The 18,295-nt window shown below is 41.4% G+C and overlaps 1 protein-coding gene across 1 annotated transcript; it reads right to left on the reverse strand.

Moving 5' to 3' along the window:
- Positions 1-361: 361 nt before the first annotated feature.
- LOC140923859 (uncharacterized) lies at positions 362-18,176 on the reverse strand. The gene is made up of 5 exons (XM_073373870.1): positions 17,952-18,176; positions 14,071-14,151; positions 12,885-13,742; positions 11,005-11,190; positions 362-3,607 (listed from the first exon to the last, which is right to left on the reverse strand). The coding sequence occupies exons 2-5, from the start codon at positions 14,120-14,122 to the stop codon at positions 1,668-1,670; spliced, it is 3,036 nt and encodes a 1,011-aa protein (XP_073229971.1). The 5' UTR covers positions 14,123-14,151; positions 17,952-18,176; the 3' UTR covers positions 362-1,667.
- Positions 18,177-18,295: the final 119 nt, after the last annotated feature.

The following is an 18,295-nucleotide window of genomic DNA, read 5'->3' on the forward strand; positions in this document are numbered from 1 at the left end:
ATTAAGGGCAGGATTACTTGGTCAGAAAAAAGATTTTTAACTTCAACAAATAGGGAGGCCCTTCCCGTGACCAAAACCAAAGCGCAGAGACGCTTCATTTTGGGCATGAAACAACCGCTCCAGCTCGAAACCAACTCAAGCGGGTCTGAATCCGTTATGGTTTACATAAAAAGTTTTACATCTGAGCCGAGGATAAAATATCCGTGCGGTAAAGGGGACGCATACCCTTCGCCCCCCTCCCCGCGCAATCCCCTTGTTAGACATTTCTATACGTTTTTGTCCCAAAAGCAGTTTGCCCTGCATTTTGCTGGATGTACAGATTGATTTACTAAGGAGGGAGGCCAGGCAGACAACTATAATATTGGTCTAACAGAACTTTAATCATATCAAAAACTAAACTTATATACAAGGATGAATTATTGCAAGAAAGCTAAGCATGATGCATCAGTCACTTTTAGATAGCAGTAACTGCAAAATATAATTCTAAGGTGACGCTTACTGTCAATCAGTGGAGCATTATCACATTGTACTAAATACATTCCTATAGGAAAATTTCTTCAAATGTAGCTGTATGTTTAGTTATCTAAGTTAAATGTAAATGTCCATCAATTTGTTCCAGTTTTCATTATGGGTCATTAACACACATTGTTTTTAATGCTAGGCTTCACGATAAGTGGAGATTTTTTAGGAGTTAGTAAACTGTAATCTATTCTAAACCTTTTTAGCTTTTAGTTCTTTTGGTTTGTTCAAATCACACCCTGTTGCTATGTAAAGCTATAGTAATGTCCAAACAAATGTTCTCTTCTCACAAAAACCCACACTATTATGATGAAACAACAAAAAAACAAAACAAAACAATATATAAATGAAAACCTAAGAACTTCGAGATTGCTTAGAAGTTACCTGATTGACGAACTCAGAAAACTTAACTTCTTTTTAAAAAATCGAAAATATAATGTCAAGGAATGTATCTCAAATTATTGCTATTCATAAAAATATATTTACACATGCTTAGATAAATACTTTATAGTTCATTTTCCCTGCTTTTGAGAGATTTTTCCCTTGCTGGGTTATTTTGTTAGCTCTAAGGTCTAAGCTTTGTTTCTTTTGCAGTTAGTATGTGTAAGTCCAGTGCTGGCAGTGAAGCGTTTTATACATCCATCAGTTATCTTATTGAGCTTTAAGTTTAGAAAAAGCAATAATGATTCAGCTTTAAGTTGTTTAGTTTGCAGTTAGTGTGGTGTTAATCAGTTATCTGATTAAAAGCGAGGTTTAATGTTTTTAGTTCGCAAAAACCCTGATTGTGTTGGCTGCCAGGTAACAACTTCGCAAACTCAATACATCCTAGCTACTGAAGGTTGTTGAAGCTTAAATTAAAATTCAAAGTTCCTTCAACAGAGAAACATTTACATTGCATACAAGGATTTAATAGAAAACTACTTTACAGTTTATGTTCATTGAGTTTAGGAGATTTTTACCTTTATCAGTTATGTTGTTACTCCTGAGGTTTAATATTTTTAGTTTGCAGTTAGTGTGTGTGAGTGCTGTAGATAAATGTTTAACTGCTTCATCAGTTATGTTGTTATTCCCGAGGTATAATCTTTTTAGTTCGCAAAAACCCTGATTGTGTTGGTTGCCAGGTAACAACTTCGCAATCTCAATACATCCTAGCGACTGAAGGTTGTTGTGGTATAAATCAAAATCCAAAATCCTTCAACAGATTTAAGTGCATGCACTAATACTAAACAGTCGAGAGGTGACAGGTTACATCCACGAAAATTAAGCGCATTACAACCAATTTTCGCCAGTTTCTTTTGAACTTCTCGATCAGAGGCATTGTTCTCATACAGGCAATTGAATAGCGTCACCACTAAAGCCTTGTCTTCACGAGCTGGCCACCACGTCAGTGTTTTAGTTGGTTCCTCTGAATCTTCATTCATCTCGGTTTCAACTAATATAGTATCCGTCTTTGAGGGAAGAAGGTCGCTGAAAATATCTGTTGACTGTCCTTCTTTTTCAGGCAGCAGTCCAGCCACAAACTGCATCACAACCTTCCACGCGCCATCCTGGATGTGAGCGGAAACAAACTTTCTCAGTTCTTCGGAACTCAACGTGTCCACCAAATACTTCGCCGCGAAGAACTCCTGTATCGTCAGGTGCATAAAACAATATTGCGGTCTTGGCTCAGCTAAAGGACGGTCTTTAGTATCGGGTAAACGGTGGAACAGGCCATTACTCTCTAGGTCGTTAACTTCGTGCGATTCAAAAATTAGTTTTCCCTTTCTAATTCCGTCAAAAGCAATTTTTCCTAGACGTTTGAACACCTTTTGCATAGAGGAAGACAGTTCCTTAAATGGCTTAAGAAATATTTTTTCTACGTTATTTACTTTAGTGTGGTGACGAAAGCAAAAAAACTTGACGGCGATGGAGTATACTTCGGTCAGTGTTGTAGGTAGGAGGCAAGGGCTAGCGGAGTTTGAGTTGCTCAGCAGTTGAAACAAGCAGGAGCAAATGATGAAACAATTCACAGGAATGTAGCAGAAGGCGAGAAGGTTTAAGTTACCGTTGATGTGTTGCTTTATGGTGTTTGCTTTTTGGTCATCGCCTTCTGCGAACTTCTCCACATAATCTTCCACTTGCTCAGTTGTAAATCCCAGAATTTCAACAGTTTTGTCGAACTCGCGAATTCTGATACATGACACTGCGTTTGGTCTTGTAGTCACTAAGACTGTCGAACGGGTAAGAAGTTTTCCGGATACTATTTTCTGTAGCAGGAAATGGACAGGCATCCTGTCTTCTTCATTGTTTCTGTGCTGGACGTCATCTTTATTGATTTCAGTCTTGCCAGAATATTCATCAAATCCATCAAAAATAATCAGTACTCGCTCTGGGTTGTTACAGATGTAGTTCCAGGTATCCTTAGATAGAGCTGTTGAATACTCTGAGTGATCCAGTAGTTCGCGAAGATTGAGTTCTTTGTCGGTAGAGTTAAACATCCTCAGCTTAATGAGAAAAGCGAAATCTATTTGTGATTTTTGTGTTTCGTTCAACAAATTATCGGACGCCCAGTCACGGAGAATTTTTGTGCTAAACATGGTTTTTCCAATTCCAGGACGACCGACAACAAGAATCTTTTGCTTTTCAGCATCGAAAATATCTCCTGGCCGTGTTGGTCGCAAATTTTCATTGGCTTTGTGGTACTCTTTAAGTTGTTGCCCTCTGTCTCCAGAAAAGTCATACTTAGCTCTCCCCTTATAAACAATCAAGTTGGTGAAGATTTCGTCAAGCTTTAGATCTCTTCCTTCGCCTGGATCATCAAAAGGTGATTTAAGATCTTTGTTAGGTCGTTCGGTAACTTCTCGGACATGTTTCTTCATTCGCTTTATGGAAGGAGCTACTAATGTTTCTTCATTTGTTTGAGTACGGTTGAATGACGAATCAAGTGAAGCGTTGCTGGATGAAGCGGTTGATGGTTGCTTTATGGTTGGATTGTCATCATTTTCTTGTTGCTGCGGTTCTGACGGGTGTTGGAGGCTCAATGGAGCGGTAGATGGTGGTTTAGTGCGATTTTCATCATAGTGGGCGATTAACTCTTGTGGTTGTGGTCCTGCCAAAGAAACACTCATTAGTTAGATAACAAAATTGATATTTTATTGATACATTGATGACAAATAGAATGATAATATCTGTTTCGCTAGCTGCAATCCACTATGTTCATTACCGTTCTCAAAGATGCATTACAACGCCTTCGAAACCTAAAGTAGAATTAAAGTACAAATATCACTACGAGAACGCATAAATAAAATAATATAACGAATGTCAGATCCATGTTCCTCGATAGGTACCCGGTAGCATTTGTGTCCTGCAGCCGCGAATGTTCGATCCATTGAGCCCTCTCAAATCCACTCTTGTAATCCACTCTCCACTCTTTTCCACGACGAATCTACTCTTGCAAGTTACAACTCATGTCTTTGAGTTAATTACAATTTCGCTTTACTGAAAGGTACGATTTATGAATACTAAATATTAAGGGCTTCAACGAGCACGTGCATATGGAATGTCACGAACTTTCGCACGTATCAGCGAAACACTCCCCCCACAAAACCGCTTGGGGAAGTTTATGTCGTCACCGTTATACTTGCTCTCTCGTCTGCGCTCGGACGTCTGCTCAGCGGAGATTCCCTCGGTATCGTCCACTGGAACTAACACGATTAATCTGTGCACAGCTCTCTGCACGGTGACGTAGCCCCTGCCTTCGTACTTGTCGACGGGTTCACCTGGTCTGGGGTTTTTGTATTCCACGTCCACTTTCCTTACTCGGGCATCATCTCCAGGGTAAACCTTGGACACTTTACCGAGCTTCCAGTTACCTCGCACCTGATTTGAATCTTGGATCAGCACTACATCACCTACCCTCACGTTGCGCTTCTTTGTATGCCACTTCTGCTGCACAATCAGACTTGGGAAGAAATCTCTAATCCACTTTCTCCAGAAAGCGTCTACAATCTGCTGAACGAACTCAAAGCGGTGATTTGGGTTTCTCGTCTCTCTAAAGGGACCACTAGGAACCCTAGAGGTGGATCGGCCTAAAAGGAGATCGTTACGGCACAGGTAAGTCCCATCTTCGGTTGACGTCGGATGCCTACCAATTGGCCTTTCGTTAACTAGGTTTGCTGCCTCATAGCAGACTGTTTGCAACTCAGAGAAGGTCATCACACTCTCACCGACCGCTACCGTAATTGCCTTCTTCACAGACTTCACAAGAGCCTCTGAGGCCCCGTTCTGCCAAGGCGCGTCGGCCGGAACAAATTTCCATTCCATTCCCTTTGTGGCTCCGAACGCGGCCAGCTCATCCCAATCCCAAGATGCCACAACGTTCTTGAGCTCCTCGTTTGCCGCTGTTAACTGAGTACCATTATCTGAAATCATTTTCGCTGGGTAACCTCTCAGTGACACAAATCGCCTTAAGACCATCAAGAATTTCTCAGTGCTGTAATTAGGCGCCAAATCTACATGGACTGCTCGCGTGCTAAGGCAGTTGAAGATGACGCCATATGCTTTGCCTGTGGTTCGCTTCTGGACTTCACCTCTAATCCTGAAGGGGCCAAATAAATCAACTGCCGTACAATTCCACGCAGGTGCTGGCTTAAGCCTTTCTTGGGGGAGCCGTCCCATCAGTTGCGTCGTAGTCTTCTTGTCCAGCTTCTTGCAAGTTACACAGTTGTATCTTATCGACTTTACTATCCTAGGCAGCCCGATGACCCAGAACCTTGATCTCACTTTGCTTGTCGTAGCAGATACTCCCTGATGGCCTTCTTCGTGTATATGTTTCGCGTACAAGCGGGATAACTCATGCCTAAACGGTAGAAGTGGAACTTCGCGCTGATTGTAGCTCATCTCCAGCCATTTCTCTGCACGTCCTCCTACGACAATTATCCCATCCTCTCGAACTCTTGGACACAGGCGTCTGAATCGCCCACGTTTCATGTCACGTAACATAGTTTCTTGGGCTTGGAGAATCCAGAATCGCTCCGCTTTAGTAACATCCGCCGGCTCAAGGACTCTGGCAGCATTTCTGAAGCTCGGCTTATAATCGGTTCGGAACATGGCAAGCACTCTAGCCGTCACTCTAACCAGCCTCGTATAATCCGAATATCTACTTATGTCAATCCTGACCGCTAGGGAGTCTTTGGACTTGGTGTTAGCTATCATAACGACCCTAGGTTTCTGTGGAAGCTCTTGTATGGCACAGATCCTACTAATAGGCCACTCAGACTCTGGCAACTTCAAGAAATCTGGACCCTTCTGCCACGCGCTGTTTAAGTCGATTTCGTTTGGCTCCTTGCCTCGAGTGAGCCAGTCGGCTATGTTCTGCTCGCTAACTACCCAGCACCAGTCTTCGGGATTAGTACCGCTTTGAATCTCTCCAATGCGTGTTGCAGCAAACGTGTTGTACCCGTATGATTCCTTTTGGACCATGGCGTGTACTATCTGTGAGTCAACAATGTGCAAGCACGTAGTAAATCGATATCTCGTCTCTCTCTCCAGGAGCTCTTTAAGACGCTTGCTCAGCACGGCTCCGCACAGCTCAATCCGGTCAATGGACATTGCCTTAACTGGCGCGAGTCGGTTCTTAGAGATTGCTAATCTGCTTTCAAACCCTCCACCGTTCAGTGCCCAACGGACGTACGCACACGCACCATAAGCACTATTTGATCCGTCACTGAAGATCACCAGCATTGGGTCACCAACCGCATTTGTGGGCTTAAGGCATCTACCGAACTTGATGTTGTTCATGATAAATAAATCTGAAAAAAATGTATTCCACTCTGCTCTGCATTCGTCTGACACTGGATCGTCCCAGTCAAGCCGCTCCGCTTCACTCATCCACAGTTTTCTCATCATGATTTTCGCTCTAACGGTAAATGGACCGGCTAATCCAAGTGGATCATAGATGCTGTTGATCTGGGAGAGAATCATTCGCTTTGTCAACTTCTCAGGAAACCTCTCTTCTAGTTGATGGGATTCTATATCCGGCTCGGTATGCAGCTTTCTCTTTCGTCGGGAGAAATTCAACGTCACCTTGAAGCAAAACAGGTCCTCGACGGGTCTCCAACAAACTCCCAAGACTTTCTCTGCGGGTGCATACGTCTCACTGGGTATCTCCTTCTCATTTAGGCTGTCAGAGCTGCCCGAGATGGTCCAGCCTTTAATCTTGAATCCCCCTATGTCGACCAGCTTCTCTATGTTCCGTGTTACGCTTTCGGCTCTCTCCCTATCACCAACACTCTCAATGATGTTGTCCATGTAGGTGTTGTCTCTAATGATTTTGGCCTCTTGAGGGTACTTCTCTTGCGCCATTTCGGCCGTTTTTCTCAATGCTACCGTTGCGAGGGTCCCCGACGGTCTATCGCCAAATGAGACTCTCTGTATGACGTACGTGTCTGGCTCTTTCCTGGCGTCCATGTCTCTCCATAGAAACCGATGCGTGTGCTGTTCGAGCTGGGTGGTTCCCACGGAATGGTACATTTTCTTTATATCGCCAATTAACGCCACCTCGTTCTCTCTAAACCTTATCAGCACACCCAGGAGGCTGTTCAGAAGGTCCGGTCCCTTGGCCCAATATTCATTCAACGCGTGACCCATGTATTTGGCACTGGTGTTAAAGACTATTCGTACTGGCGTGGACTTTGAATCCGGACGTACAACTTCATGATGCGAAACATAATGAATGGGTCCATCGTAGGCTTCTAATTCGCTCTTCGTTAGCTTTCGGGCAACGCCCCTGTCTATCATATCTTGTATCTGCTCCTGATATACTCTTGCGTGGTCAGTATTCTTGGCGAGTCTCTTTTCCGTAGACAATAGCATTCCGTATGCGGCCTTTCTATTATCTGGAAGATCAGCCGGGTCTCTTATCCATGGATATTGAGTCATCCATCTATGCTCAAGATTATTGAAGTGCATATTTCTCTCAATCAATTGCAGCTCTTTCTCTTCCTTTAGACTGTAATTCTTCGCGCCGAGCGCACATTTTCCACATTTGCAACCCCCACAGCGAGGCGTACACTCCACCCCCAGGTTCTCGATATTGTAGAAGTCTTCGATCTTTACTTCGGCTACGTGGTGCACGAGGGCATTCTGAATTGCGTGATTTGCATCCTTTAACTCCGCGTGAGTGCCGCCGAGGCATCTTCCGAATCGATTTCTTAGCAACAGCAAATGACCCGATTTTTGTTCTGGTACAGGGTGGTATCCGGCGTATCCATATCCTATTAGCACGTCCACACTACCGGTTGGTCTTCTAATCTCTTCCAGTGTAACATCCTTAAAAAGATGTACTACGTTATTGACGCTCACACTTTGAATGTCCGCCGTTATTACATCAATACCATAAACTTCGAACGGTACGACTTGCCCCTGAGAGTCGATCAGCGGGAGAAGGTACCTGTTAGACATGATTGTTTCACTCGTGCCTCCAACTTTGACGATAGATATTTCTACTCTCGTGCCGTGTAACATTTCCGCTTTGGCCTTGCTGTTGGTGATGAAACTTAATGATGCTGCATTGTCCCACATAACGTTGGCCCAGCCTTTTCCTGTTCTAACTCTTTGAAGTAGAAGAAGACATGTGTCGCTCAAAGGATCACCGCAAGAACTTGCTGTTACAGAAACGCTGGCTTCCCGATTTTCCTCGTGTAATGTTCTGTGATGCGTCCTTGTGCAACCATTTTCACCACAAGCTTTCCTGCTTCTGCAATCACGTAGACGATGTCCAATCTTCAAACAGGACCAGCATGCACCCCTTTCTCTAAGCATGTCCATTCGCTCACCACGAGTCTTGGATAGGTATAACTGGCATTCATCGGTTCCGTGGCTGGCACTATTGTGAAACAGGCAAGCACTGCTACTCTTGCTTTCAAAAGGCTGCTGCTTGTTTTCTTTAAGATCTTCAGCCACTGCATCAGCACAATGAACAGACTGTTGGCCCGCTTGACTTCCGGGACTTCCGGACGCTCGCAGATCTGATAAATCATACTCGATTGCCCTTTTCTGGTTGAGCAGAAACTTGAGGAGGCCTGGAAATTTGTTTTTCTTATCGACGCTACTCGAGTCTGAGCTGACGAGCCTCGCCCACTCTCTTCTAATATCAGCTGGTAGCCTTTTTTCAATTATGCTTACGGAGCTTGTGGTTGTTATCTCTTTCTCTAGTCCGAGCCTCAACAAGTCTCGATAACCACTTTCAATAACTTCGACAAACTCGACGAATCTCTTATCTTCTCCCTCTTTTATGGCTTTAACTCGCTGTATGCTATTGATAATCACATCTGTTATCTTGGCTGGATCACCATACTTCTCGTCCAAGCGTCGCCACATTTCATCAATGTCATCGTCGACCCCCCTCACGACCGCCAGTGGCCACTCGCAGAGGCAGGAACGTAAAGTGTAAGGCGCAGTGCTGCTGTTTAAACTTGGCATAACTTGAATTTCAAAGTCTTTTCTAAACCTTGGGTACTCTCTCAGCTCTCCGCTAAACCGGGGCATCTTTATTTTTTCAAGGCGAAGGTTAGTAGCTTTCGCTTCAAGATTTTTCAGCGCCCACTTCCACCTTTGTTTGATTGGCAATGACTGATTCAATCCTGTCCACAACTTGATTGTATCGTTTCTGCACGACCAAAATCCATCCCACCTCAGTCGAGGCCTCTTCTCTGCTCAAAAATTCCAAATATTTGTCATTCGCCACTTTGCAACCAGCTAACGAAGCTTCTAACGCCTGCTGAACTTTCCTGAGAGCAGGAACTACATCCTTGTCGGCTTCGCACGCTTCCAGCAATTTAAAGGCGTCCTCTAACAGCGCTCTGAAAACTACTTCCTCCGTGTCTCGCTTTATGAAGTCTTTTTTTCGCTTTATGTAGTCTTTTTTAGCCGCCTCTTGCTGACTGAGTACCTGTTTCTCTACCATCGCCTTAGCCGCCTTTGAGCCGATGTATTCAACCTGTTTCTCCATAGCTTCGCTAAATGAACTCTGTAACTCTGCTATCCACGTTTCGCTTTCTTCTACTTCGCTATCCTTTAAAAATGTTGTGTACATATCATGCTTGGCTTCCACATTTCTCCATGCCTCGTTCAGCTGCTCGAAGTTCACTCCCACTATTTCTGATCCTTTGTCCTCCTCGATTGACTTTGTTAACTCAGCTAGTTTTCTTGTAAATCGTCCTTTCGCAGCGCGTCTCTGGTTTTTGGCGTCTTGATCAGCCATCATTGATGTCACGCTTCGGGTTTCGAATGTTTCGCTAGCTGCAATCCACTATGTTCATTACCGTTCTCAAAGATGCATTACAACGCCTTCGAAACCTAAAGTAGAATTAAAGTACAAATATCACTACGAGAACGCATAAATAAAATAATATAACGAATGTCAGATCAATGTTCCTCGATAGGTACCCGGTAGCATTTGTGTCCTGCAGCCGCGAATGTTCGATCCATTGAGTCCTCTCAAATCCACTCTTGTAATCCACTCTCCACTCTTTTCCACGACGAATCTACTCTTGCAAGTTACAACTCATGTCTTTGAGTTAATTACAATTTCGCTTTACTGAAAGGTACGATTTATGAATACTAAATATTAAGGGCTTCAACGAGCACGTGCATATGGAATGTCACGAACTTTCGCACGTATCAGCGAAACAATATCATTTTCACCACTGTCCAGGATATGTATGTCAAATGTCAAAATACCATACCGTAAATCCCCTATTAAGCCCCCCCCGGGGGGACTTATTTATAACAAGCTCATTTAATGGGGGGCTTATTTGAGAGGGGCGGGGAGCTTAATTAATTTAGAATCACGATGGTATCAGCTCTCCTTAAAGAACTAGAATACAAAGTGGAAAAGCTCAAGTACAAGAAGGTTGGAGGTCATGCAGCCGAGGATCAGAATCAAATCCGAACTTCCAGCTGGTATGAAACCATCCCAGATCAGTCAACACGAAGTTTTACAGTCATGATTGATTAATACAGTCTATCATTTATTAGCGAAGAATAATATATCAGGGGAGGGGAGGGGAGCTTAATAACTCTCTTCTCCTGAAAAGGGGGAGGGGGGCTTAATAAAGGATTTAGGGTATAATGCGAGACTATCATGATAGCTTCTAAATATTGCAAATTCTCTCAAAATGTACCGGTCCCTAATAAGATGCACACTTCTAATGCTTCTTGTTATATATTACAGAAACATATCACATTCACTAAGCTACTTGAATGAATCACACAAGTGGTAGAAATTTTGTAACAACTCCTACAACTCATACGAGTTGCATCGCATTTAATCTCAACTTACACAACTTGAAGAAGTGGTGAGTATTGGACAGCTGAATTTGGGATGGTATGCACCCCAGAGCATGTACCATGTAGCTTATCTGTGACCGTAATATGAAAGGAACCCAACAATGGATTCAATAAATCAAATGCCAAGATGTGGCAGCACTTTGAGAGCATGATTACCTTGATAATGAGGCCATGAATGGAAAACACAAGGATCACTCAAAATGTATGAAACAAGAGATGCTGCCATCAAACTGGCACAGGAAGACCAACTCTCTGAAGCTAACTGAAAACCATCTGCAAAGTCAGCTATTCCTTTCACAATTAACCACTCAATTTGACAATCAAATGCTGCTGTAAATACTCCTGTTAAACAACAAAACAAACCTTGCATGAGTTTAGGGAAACGTCCTGTTTCACTAAAGTGCCTTCATCAGCAAAATAAGAAACTTGACCAGACAGTGGGAGATGTTGGTTGGAAGCCATTTTTGCATATTAAGGTCAATTATAGTGTAATTTAAATTCATCATTAAAGACGAGTGTGGGGTGAGATGCCTGCGATGCTTGTGGAGCCAGGAAACTGTAGGCCAAGTGAAGCTCATGACCATCACAACCCTGAGTACTTTCGATTGAACAAAAATTCCGGTTTTAAATTTCGGAAATTATTTCACTTGCCCAATAAAACAGTACATTCTGGTTGTACAGACCCGACCCAAGCCACCACACGTTTGGTTATTATTCTTGTGAGCAGGATACAAAAGAGCGGTACTGGGGATAACAATTTTGTCAAATGGAAAGGGATAGTTCGGTCTGACTGATTGAAATGACCAGACTGGTCAAAGTGGACCACCCTCAAAGCTGGTCCCAAATATTCCGGTTGGACCAAACCAAAATGGTCTGTTCCATTAATTTTGATGTACCAACCAAAATTTCTGGATTTTGGGTTGAATGTAAAGCGCCCCCTGTGAGTGGCATCCACCCAGGCACCATCTCATAGCAAACCAGTGGAGCCTACTTACTGGATACAGTGGAACTCTGCCTTACAGTCACCTTGGTAATACAGTCACCTTGTTATTATGGACAGTTTTTTCTGGCCTGGCAAAAAAGCCATACATTTTCTAATGAAAAACGCTTGTTAATACAGTCACCCATAAATGTGGCCAATGGCCACATTTTAAAATCCCAAGCAGTAGCATCTTTTACAATTTCACCCCATTAATAGGGCCACGCATCAAAAATCTCGAAAACTGGAATGCCTGTGACATTGTCAATTTCATTGACTTAGTAAACTGAGCTTGTTTTTCTACGACCATAGTCACTCAAAATGCATTTGTGGCACTATAGTAGCCGATTTTTAACAGTGTTTTATGTACTGATGGAGTTTCAAGTAGTTTTAACAATAATATTATTATGGTATGTGATATCTACATTCCTTTTATTTATTAAAGAGAACACAGCAGTACAAGAAGTGTGAAAGCAATGTATGATGTTTGTCATTACAGTCCTTAAGTCATGAAGTTTGACCCTGCCCTCGTAATACAGTCACCCTGTTGATACGGCCAGATTGTTTTGACCCATTGGTGACAGCATTAAGAGGATTCCACTGTACTTACCAAAGGGAAGGCAGGGTAAGGAGCAGAACATTTGACGAGTACAAGCAACGTTAATAAGCTACATGAATGTAATGGTATGACCTCAACAGGAAAGCTTTCCCTGCACTGCCATTCGAGCACCCCTCCTTTATCTTATTTGAAAGACCGACTTAACTGGTCAGCAATGTCCAGAGTTTAACTTAGCCTAAATTTCATTTAGCCACATAATGTTTTAGGCATTATGACAATTATTGCTCTGGTAAAAACAAGAGGATTTCCCAATGAAACTGACAGACATGATTTTAAGTGCCAAACTCATGACCTTTTGATGCTTTAAAGGAGACAAATTTTTTCTTTCCAGTACAAGTATAATGCATGCTATTATGTCTCTTTCCACCTCAAGCAAAGCTTAACCTGGTTGTGTGCACCTGCTTGTAAAGACTGGCTGCAAAAAATCAGTCATCCTACCTTCTCCTTCATTTTCAATTGCAATTGCCTGAGGATTGGTTTCAGCAAGTTGATCACACCGCTGCCCAGAAATGACTTGTTCTGGTCCAGTCAGAACCTCAGCAGAAGTATAAACTTTAACTTGTTCAGCATCAGCCAGGTTCTTCAATGGTGCTTGCCAGCCATCAGCACAATTCTTAATGACATTCAAGAAGCGTTTGCTCACATAACTCCTCACGCCAGTCGACTGTTCTTGATTATTGGTCACCACTTTATATGCATATGTTGTTAATTTGGCAGAAACAACAACATCTCCCAACTTGCATTTCTCAGGATGAAGACCACTACATGCACCAACAGATATAACTACTTTAGGTCTTAGCACAGTGGCAGCATTCTTTACAGAGACGAGAGAACCGCCAGGACCAGTTTTATCACATCTTAACAATGCAACTTTAACTTCCTCTTGACTTTCACTCACATCAGAAAAGTACACGTACCCAAGATCGTCAAAATAACATCGATAGGGGTTTTTCAGCTCACTGTAACAAGCTAAAAACTCACAATTCTTCACTGTCAGTAACAAAACATCAACAGGAAGATCAGCATGTTTTCTATTTTTTACCTTAATGTCAGGCAAGGATGGGAGAATTTTATTAAGCTCTGGAGGGTCCCTAATGCACTCTTTTGGAATCCTTTCCTTTCTTTCTCTCTTTCTTTTCTTTTTTCTCTGTTTTTCCGAAGCAGTTCTTTGGTTCTTTGTGTTACTTGCAGTATTCTTTGAACTAGACGGGAGAGCAGTGGTAAGCCGGGTAGTGTTACCATCACTGCCCTCTGATCTGCTAGTTGTATCCTCTGAAGATTTTAATATCTTGGATTCTGATCAGTGGAGGAAAAAACAATTAAAAATGAGTTAATAATAATATTATGATAAGAATGTGTCATGCTAGTGGTTCAGCTAAAAAGACCCCATGTTGAAAGGCAGTTACAAGTAAACCACCCCCCAGCCTTGCATGTATTAACCAAACAAAGATTTTTCCCCCTCCCAGGGTCTTCGAAGTTCTAACACAAGCTCCCCCCACCACAACCCCAAAAAAGAAGGTATCCTTAAAGTTAGTCTTCTTTTTCAGCCTTATTACTCACTGTACAGAGATCACATTTCAACTCTCAACTATAAGTGAACCTATTTTCTCACAACAAAAATTACCTTCTTCATCTGAGTCTTCAGGCACATCTCTCTTCCTCTTTGTTGCTTGCATGACAGTAAGTTGAAATGGCTTCACACAAACTGGAAGCAAAGCAACTATGATTAGTAGCACATTTGTCACAACCACAAGAAAAATAGTTAGCCAATGGCTATGAGTGTACTCAATGGGTAATTTGAAGTTGTATATGGTACAGGTCAAAATTCAATTCAGCTTAAAATTTTTAAACCTAGTGTTGAGTTTTAATTTCCTATGTCTCCTAACCCTAATTCATGAATTATTAGGGCTAGGAGACAAAGGGAATATAGAGAATTAACCTAGGTTAAAAAATTTTAACCTGAATTTAATTTTGACCTGTAACATACACCTATTTCAATTAAGGTTGCTTCTGAGAAGAATGATGCATGATCCATGTTTTATAGCCCACGGTGCATTATTGTAGTAAGTCTAGTAATATATGTGCCCGCAACGAGCCTAGAAACCTAGAAAGCAAAGGCTGCTGACTCCTCTATGCTATGTCAGCAGAACGTTAAAACAATGTATTTCAAAACACTGAATCCTAGGCTTATTAATTTAAGGCAGTGATTGTAGGTTAGGTTTTCTCTGTGGTAATATGCAAATACTGCAAATTTTCAAGGAGTTTGCCTCGCTCGTGCACGTGGTAATTTTGGATGGAGTTAAATTCAAGGCGTTTGTGGAACAATAATAAATAACTTAACATTACGTTTTTATCTATTTTTGAGGTAATTTTTTAAAACTGAATAAAAAAAAGAATAGCGTTGATTTGCTTTATTGAAATAACCAACATTCTGGCCAATGCAAAAACGCAGCTTAATCAGGCGGTAAAACACTATTCATTTAATGTTGTTAAAAGAAGACGCTTCTAATTTTTTACAATGAGATTTTAAAATGAAATTTTTCAGCTCGTTCATGCTTAAGAATTTTAGCAGCCATTTGACTTGAAAACTCTCTTGAACGCTTTTTCACATTTCAATGAACGTGAACAAGACTAGACTTCCCGCTACAAAAGGGTTTACCATAGTGCACTGCAGGCTATGAAACATGGTTCACGGGAGCAACCTTAATTGAAATAGGTGTATACACTGTCCTATGGTTTGAATAACAAGTTTTTGGGATGGTACCAAAATGACAATACATATAACAATAATGTCATACATAAATTTATCCTAAACTGAACCTAGTAAAAACTTGCGTATAAGAACCTAAAATTTAAGAACCTGTTAGGCTAAAATTTTTATTTTAAACCCCTTTTCATAAGTACCTCTTTAGCCTAAAATTTTCTATAGGTTCTTATTTTACAAAAATGAGGGTGCAGATGAAAATACAGAAAAATAAATTTTAGTCTTGGTTTCCATCGGTAAGATTCAAAGAATGAACTTAAACGAAAACCATATCATGACTGTCTTTTCATCTAAACTGTATTCTGGATAATTATTTAATACAGCAATATATTCCATATCACAAATCTAGGTTCTTATATGCGGGTTTTTACTGTATGGTCTGTTCTCAAATAGCACCCTGACACAGTCCTATTAAACCCCAAGCAGATAAAAATGTGAACAGTTTGACCTTTATCTCATTTTGCTAGACAAGCTTTTCTTGGGGGATAATGAAGTATTGGTCAAACTTGGAGAGGATTTACACAAAAAAAATTCATTCTTCTGCATTTCTGAGGGATTACTGGCAACATTGAAGATTCTCATTTGAGTCAAGAGGGACATGAAATATCATACAATAACATGGGATCATGTGTGTGATTTTCCTATGAGGGAACTGAATGTTTTGATCAGAAATTACGTGACAGATAGATGTTTCACAGATAGCTCAGATTTGCAGATTTAATGAGTGGTGGAATGGCGAGCACAATAGCGACCTTGTAGGCTTTCCCTTTCTTCCCCCCTCAAACATCCCCACGCACTCGTGCTTCTTAGTTCAATAGACCCTTCCACGTTTTTTTCAAAACTGACAACACTGGAAAGAGCATCTTAAATTAGAAAAAAATCCATGTTTTTGAAAGTGATTTGTAGAATACTAACAAAGACATAGCCTCTCGAAGTTGTGAAATTTTACAGATGTTTATATGGCGGGCGGCACAAACTTGCCCCCAACATACAGTGAAACCTGGTTAATACAGACACCCGAGGGGACATGCCATAGTGTTCGTATTATCTGGGTGTCTTTAGACAGGAGGTTTGAAAGGTTTTTAGCTGTTTCTGCTAGGTTTTCACTGGTAAGATATTGAGTAATAGATACAGTGCAGTGCACATAGTGCACAGATAACCAGTGTCCATAAAGCAAGGTTGATGATATATGAGAATATGTGACTTGGAACATACAACAGTGTCCGTTGTCTGTATTAACTGGTGTCTGTATTAAGTGGGTTTCTTTTACAGAAAATATATGACCATTCCATCGGGACAAACGTAACTGTCCATTTTATATGGGTGTCCATATTAAGCTGGTGTCCATAGAGTGGGATTCCACTGTACAAACGTCTGTAAATTGTCGCACCTTTGCGGAGCTACGGTGGAACACTGCTATAGCAAAGACTACTGGTACCTTATAACGAAAAACATCTGAAAGCCTAGCAGAATTACACTTGAATATGTGGAAACCAACCCTGCTATAACAAAATCCCCGCTATAACAAATAGAATTTGATGGCCCGAATGCACAATTTACCCTACCGTAACGAATATTTTGTCTGGTCACTCGCAGTAGTCAGTAAAAACGACAGATTTGTATGGGTAATAGCATGATTTGTAGTGATATTTGGCATAAACACCACGAGTGATATTTTGAAATACGTAATTTCAGGAGCCTTCACATGAGTGAAATTTGAGACAATTTTGAAATATCACGAGTGGTATTATGCCATATATCACAAGTTAAGTTAAGAAGTTAAGTAGATCTCTTTGCTTGCACTCTTACTTCATCTCGAATTCAAATATTATTTTACAAAAGTGACATAACGAGCTCGTGCTGACATCCATGATGATAACTTGATGTGTTGACATTTCAATGACAAGTCAATGACTGGAGGACAAATAGGCAGCATCAAAGGCATGTCTCCAGGCTCCAACACCCTTTCCCCTCCTAGGAATACCTCTCGGCTCACTTCGCTTACCAATTTTTTTTTTTTTTTGCCAACGCTAACTTTTTTCTCCTTTTTCCCACGATGTGGAGCCTGGTCCCAGGCTATAAGTGGCCAGTTCCTCAAGTCCCCGAGGGTTGCCGTTGTATACAAGTTCGACTGTAGTATAAACCAGATAATTCGTTATTATGGGGTCTTCACTATAACGAAGTCCCTGCTATAACGAAAAATTTTTTTGGTACTGTGGCACTTTGTTATAGCGGGGTTCCACTGTATATCTTTGCTCACTTAAGACGTATTACTTTTACATTTGGCAAATTTTACTAATTCAAGTCGTTCTTTTCAGCGGTGTGGACGGATTTTCCCTAACTGATCCATGTTAAAAACCGTTGAAGGGTCGCTCTATTCTGATCTGCCTCTCCCTTATAAGCTTATAGCAATGTTTGTCAACTCTTGCACGGCTAACCAATACCAAAGTGCAACAAAGGTGTAACTGATTATCAAAATCAAGGAGTCACATGATTTCCCTCTTTTGACCATTAAAAAATCGTTGTTTTATAAACCACCACTTGTTGGAACGCTTTATGAACGAGGCATAACACAAAAGGCACTTTTGTTATTCAAAGAAGTGATGCAAATAAGTGCGAAAGTATTCTAAAGTTTAGCCTTAGCACTTAAAGAGGACCTGATACAACACTTCAACTTGCATAAATGACACAGTATACTAAGATTTAACTTAAAACAAAAAAGAATTAACTTCGGTTCTTACCTTGACAAGCATTGCAATGCAATGCAGAAAATCCATACTTTACAGAGAAAGAACAACAGCAAGAAGCCACGAGATGGAGCTTGATAAAGTTATATGATGGGACGCTTGCAGAGAAAATCAACTCAGCCGATATTTTCAGGTTTGTCCCAAACTACAACAAGTCGAATATTCACCGCTGAAAGGGACCAAGACAGCGAAGACGCCGTAAATTCAACACCAACAGCCATTAACGTTCGTGTCTGGGAGTGCTTCGTCTGTCGATGCGTCTTTTCTCAACCTTCGCATTCATTGGTTCAAAAGTGTCCCATGACTTACGTCAAGTAAGCCGAAAAATTTGGAATTGG

The sequence above is a fragment of the Porites lutea genome, chromosome 14 (assembly GCF_958299795.1).
Source record: "Porites lutea chromosome 14, jaPorLute2.1, whole genome shotgun sequence".
In the NCBI taxonomy this organism is placed as follows: domain Eukaryota; kingdom Metazoa; phylum Cnidaria; class Anthozoa; order Scleractinia; family Poritidae; genus Porites; species Porites lutea.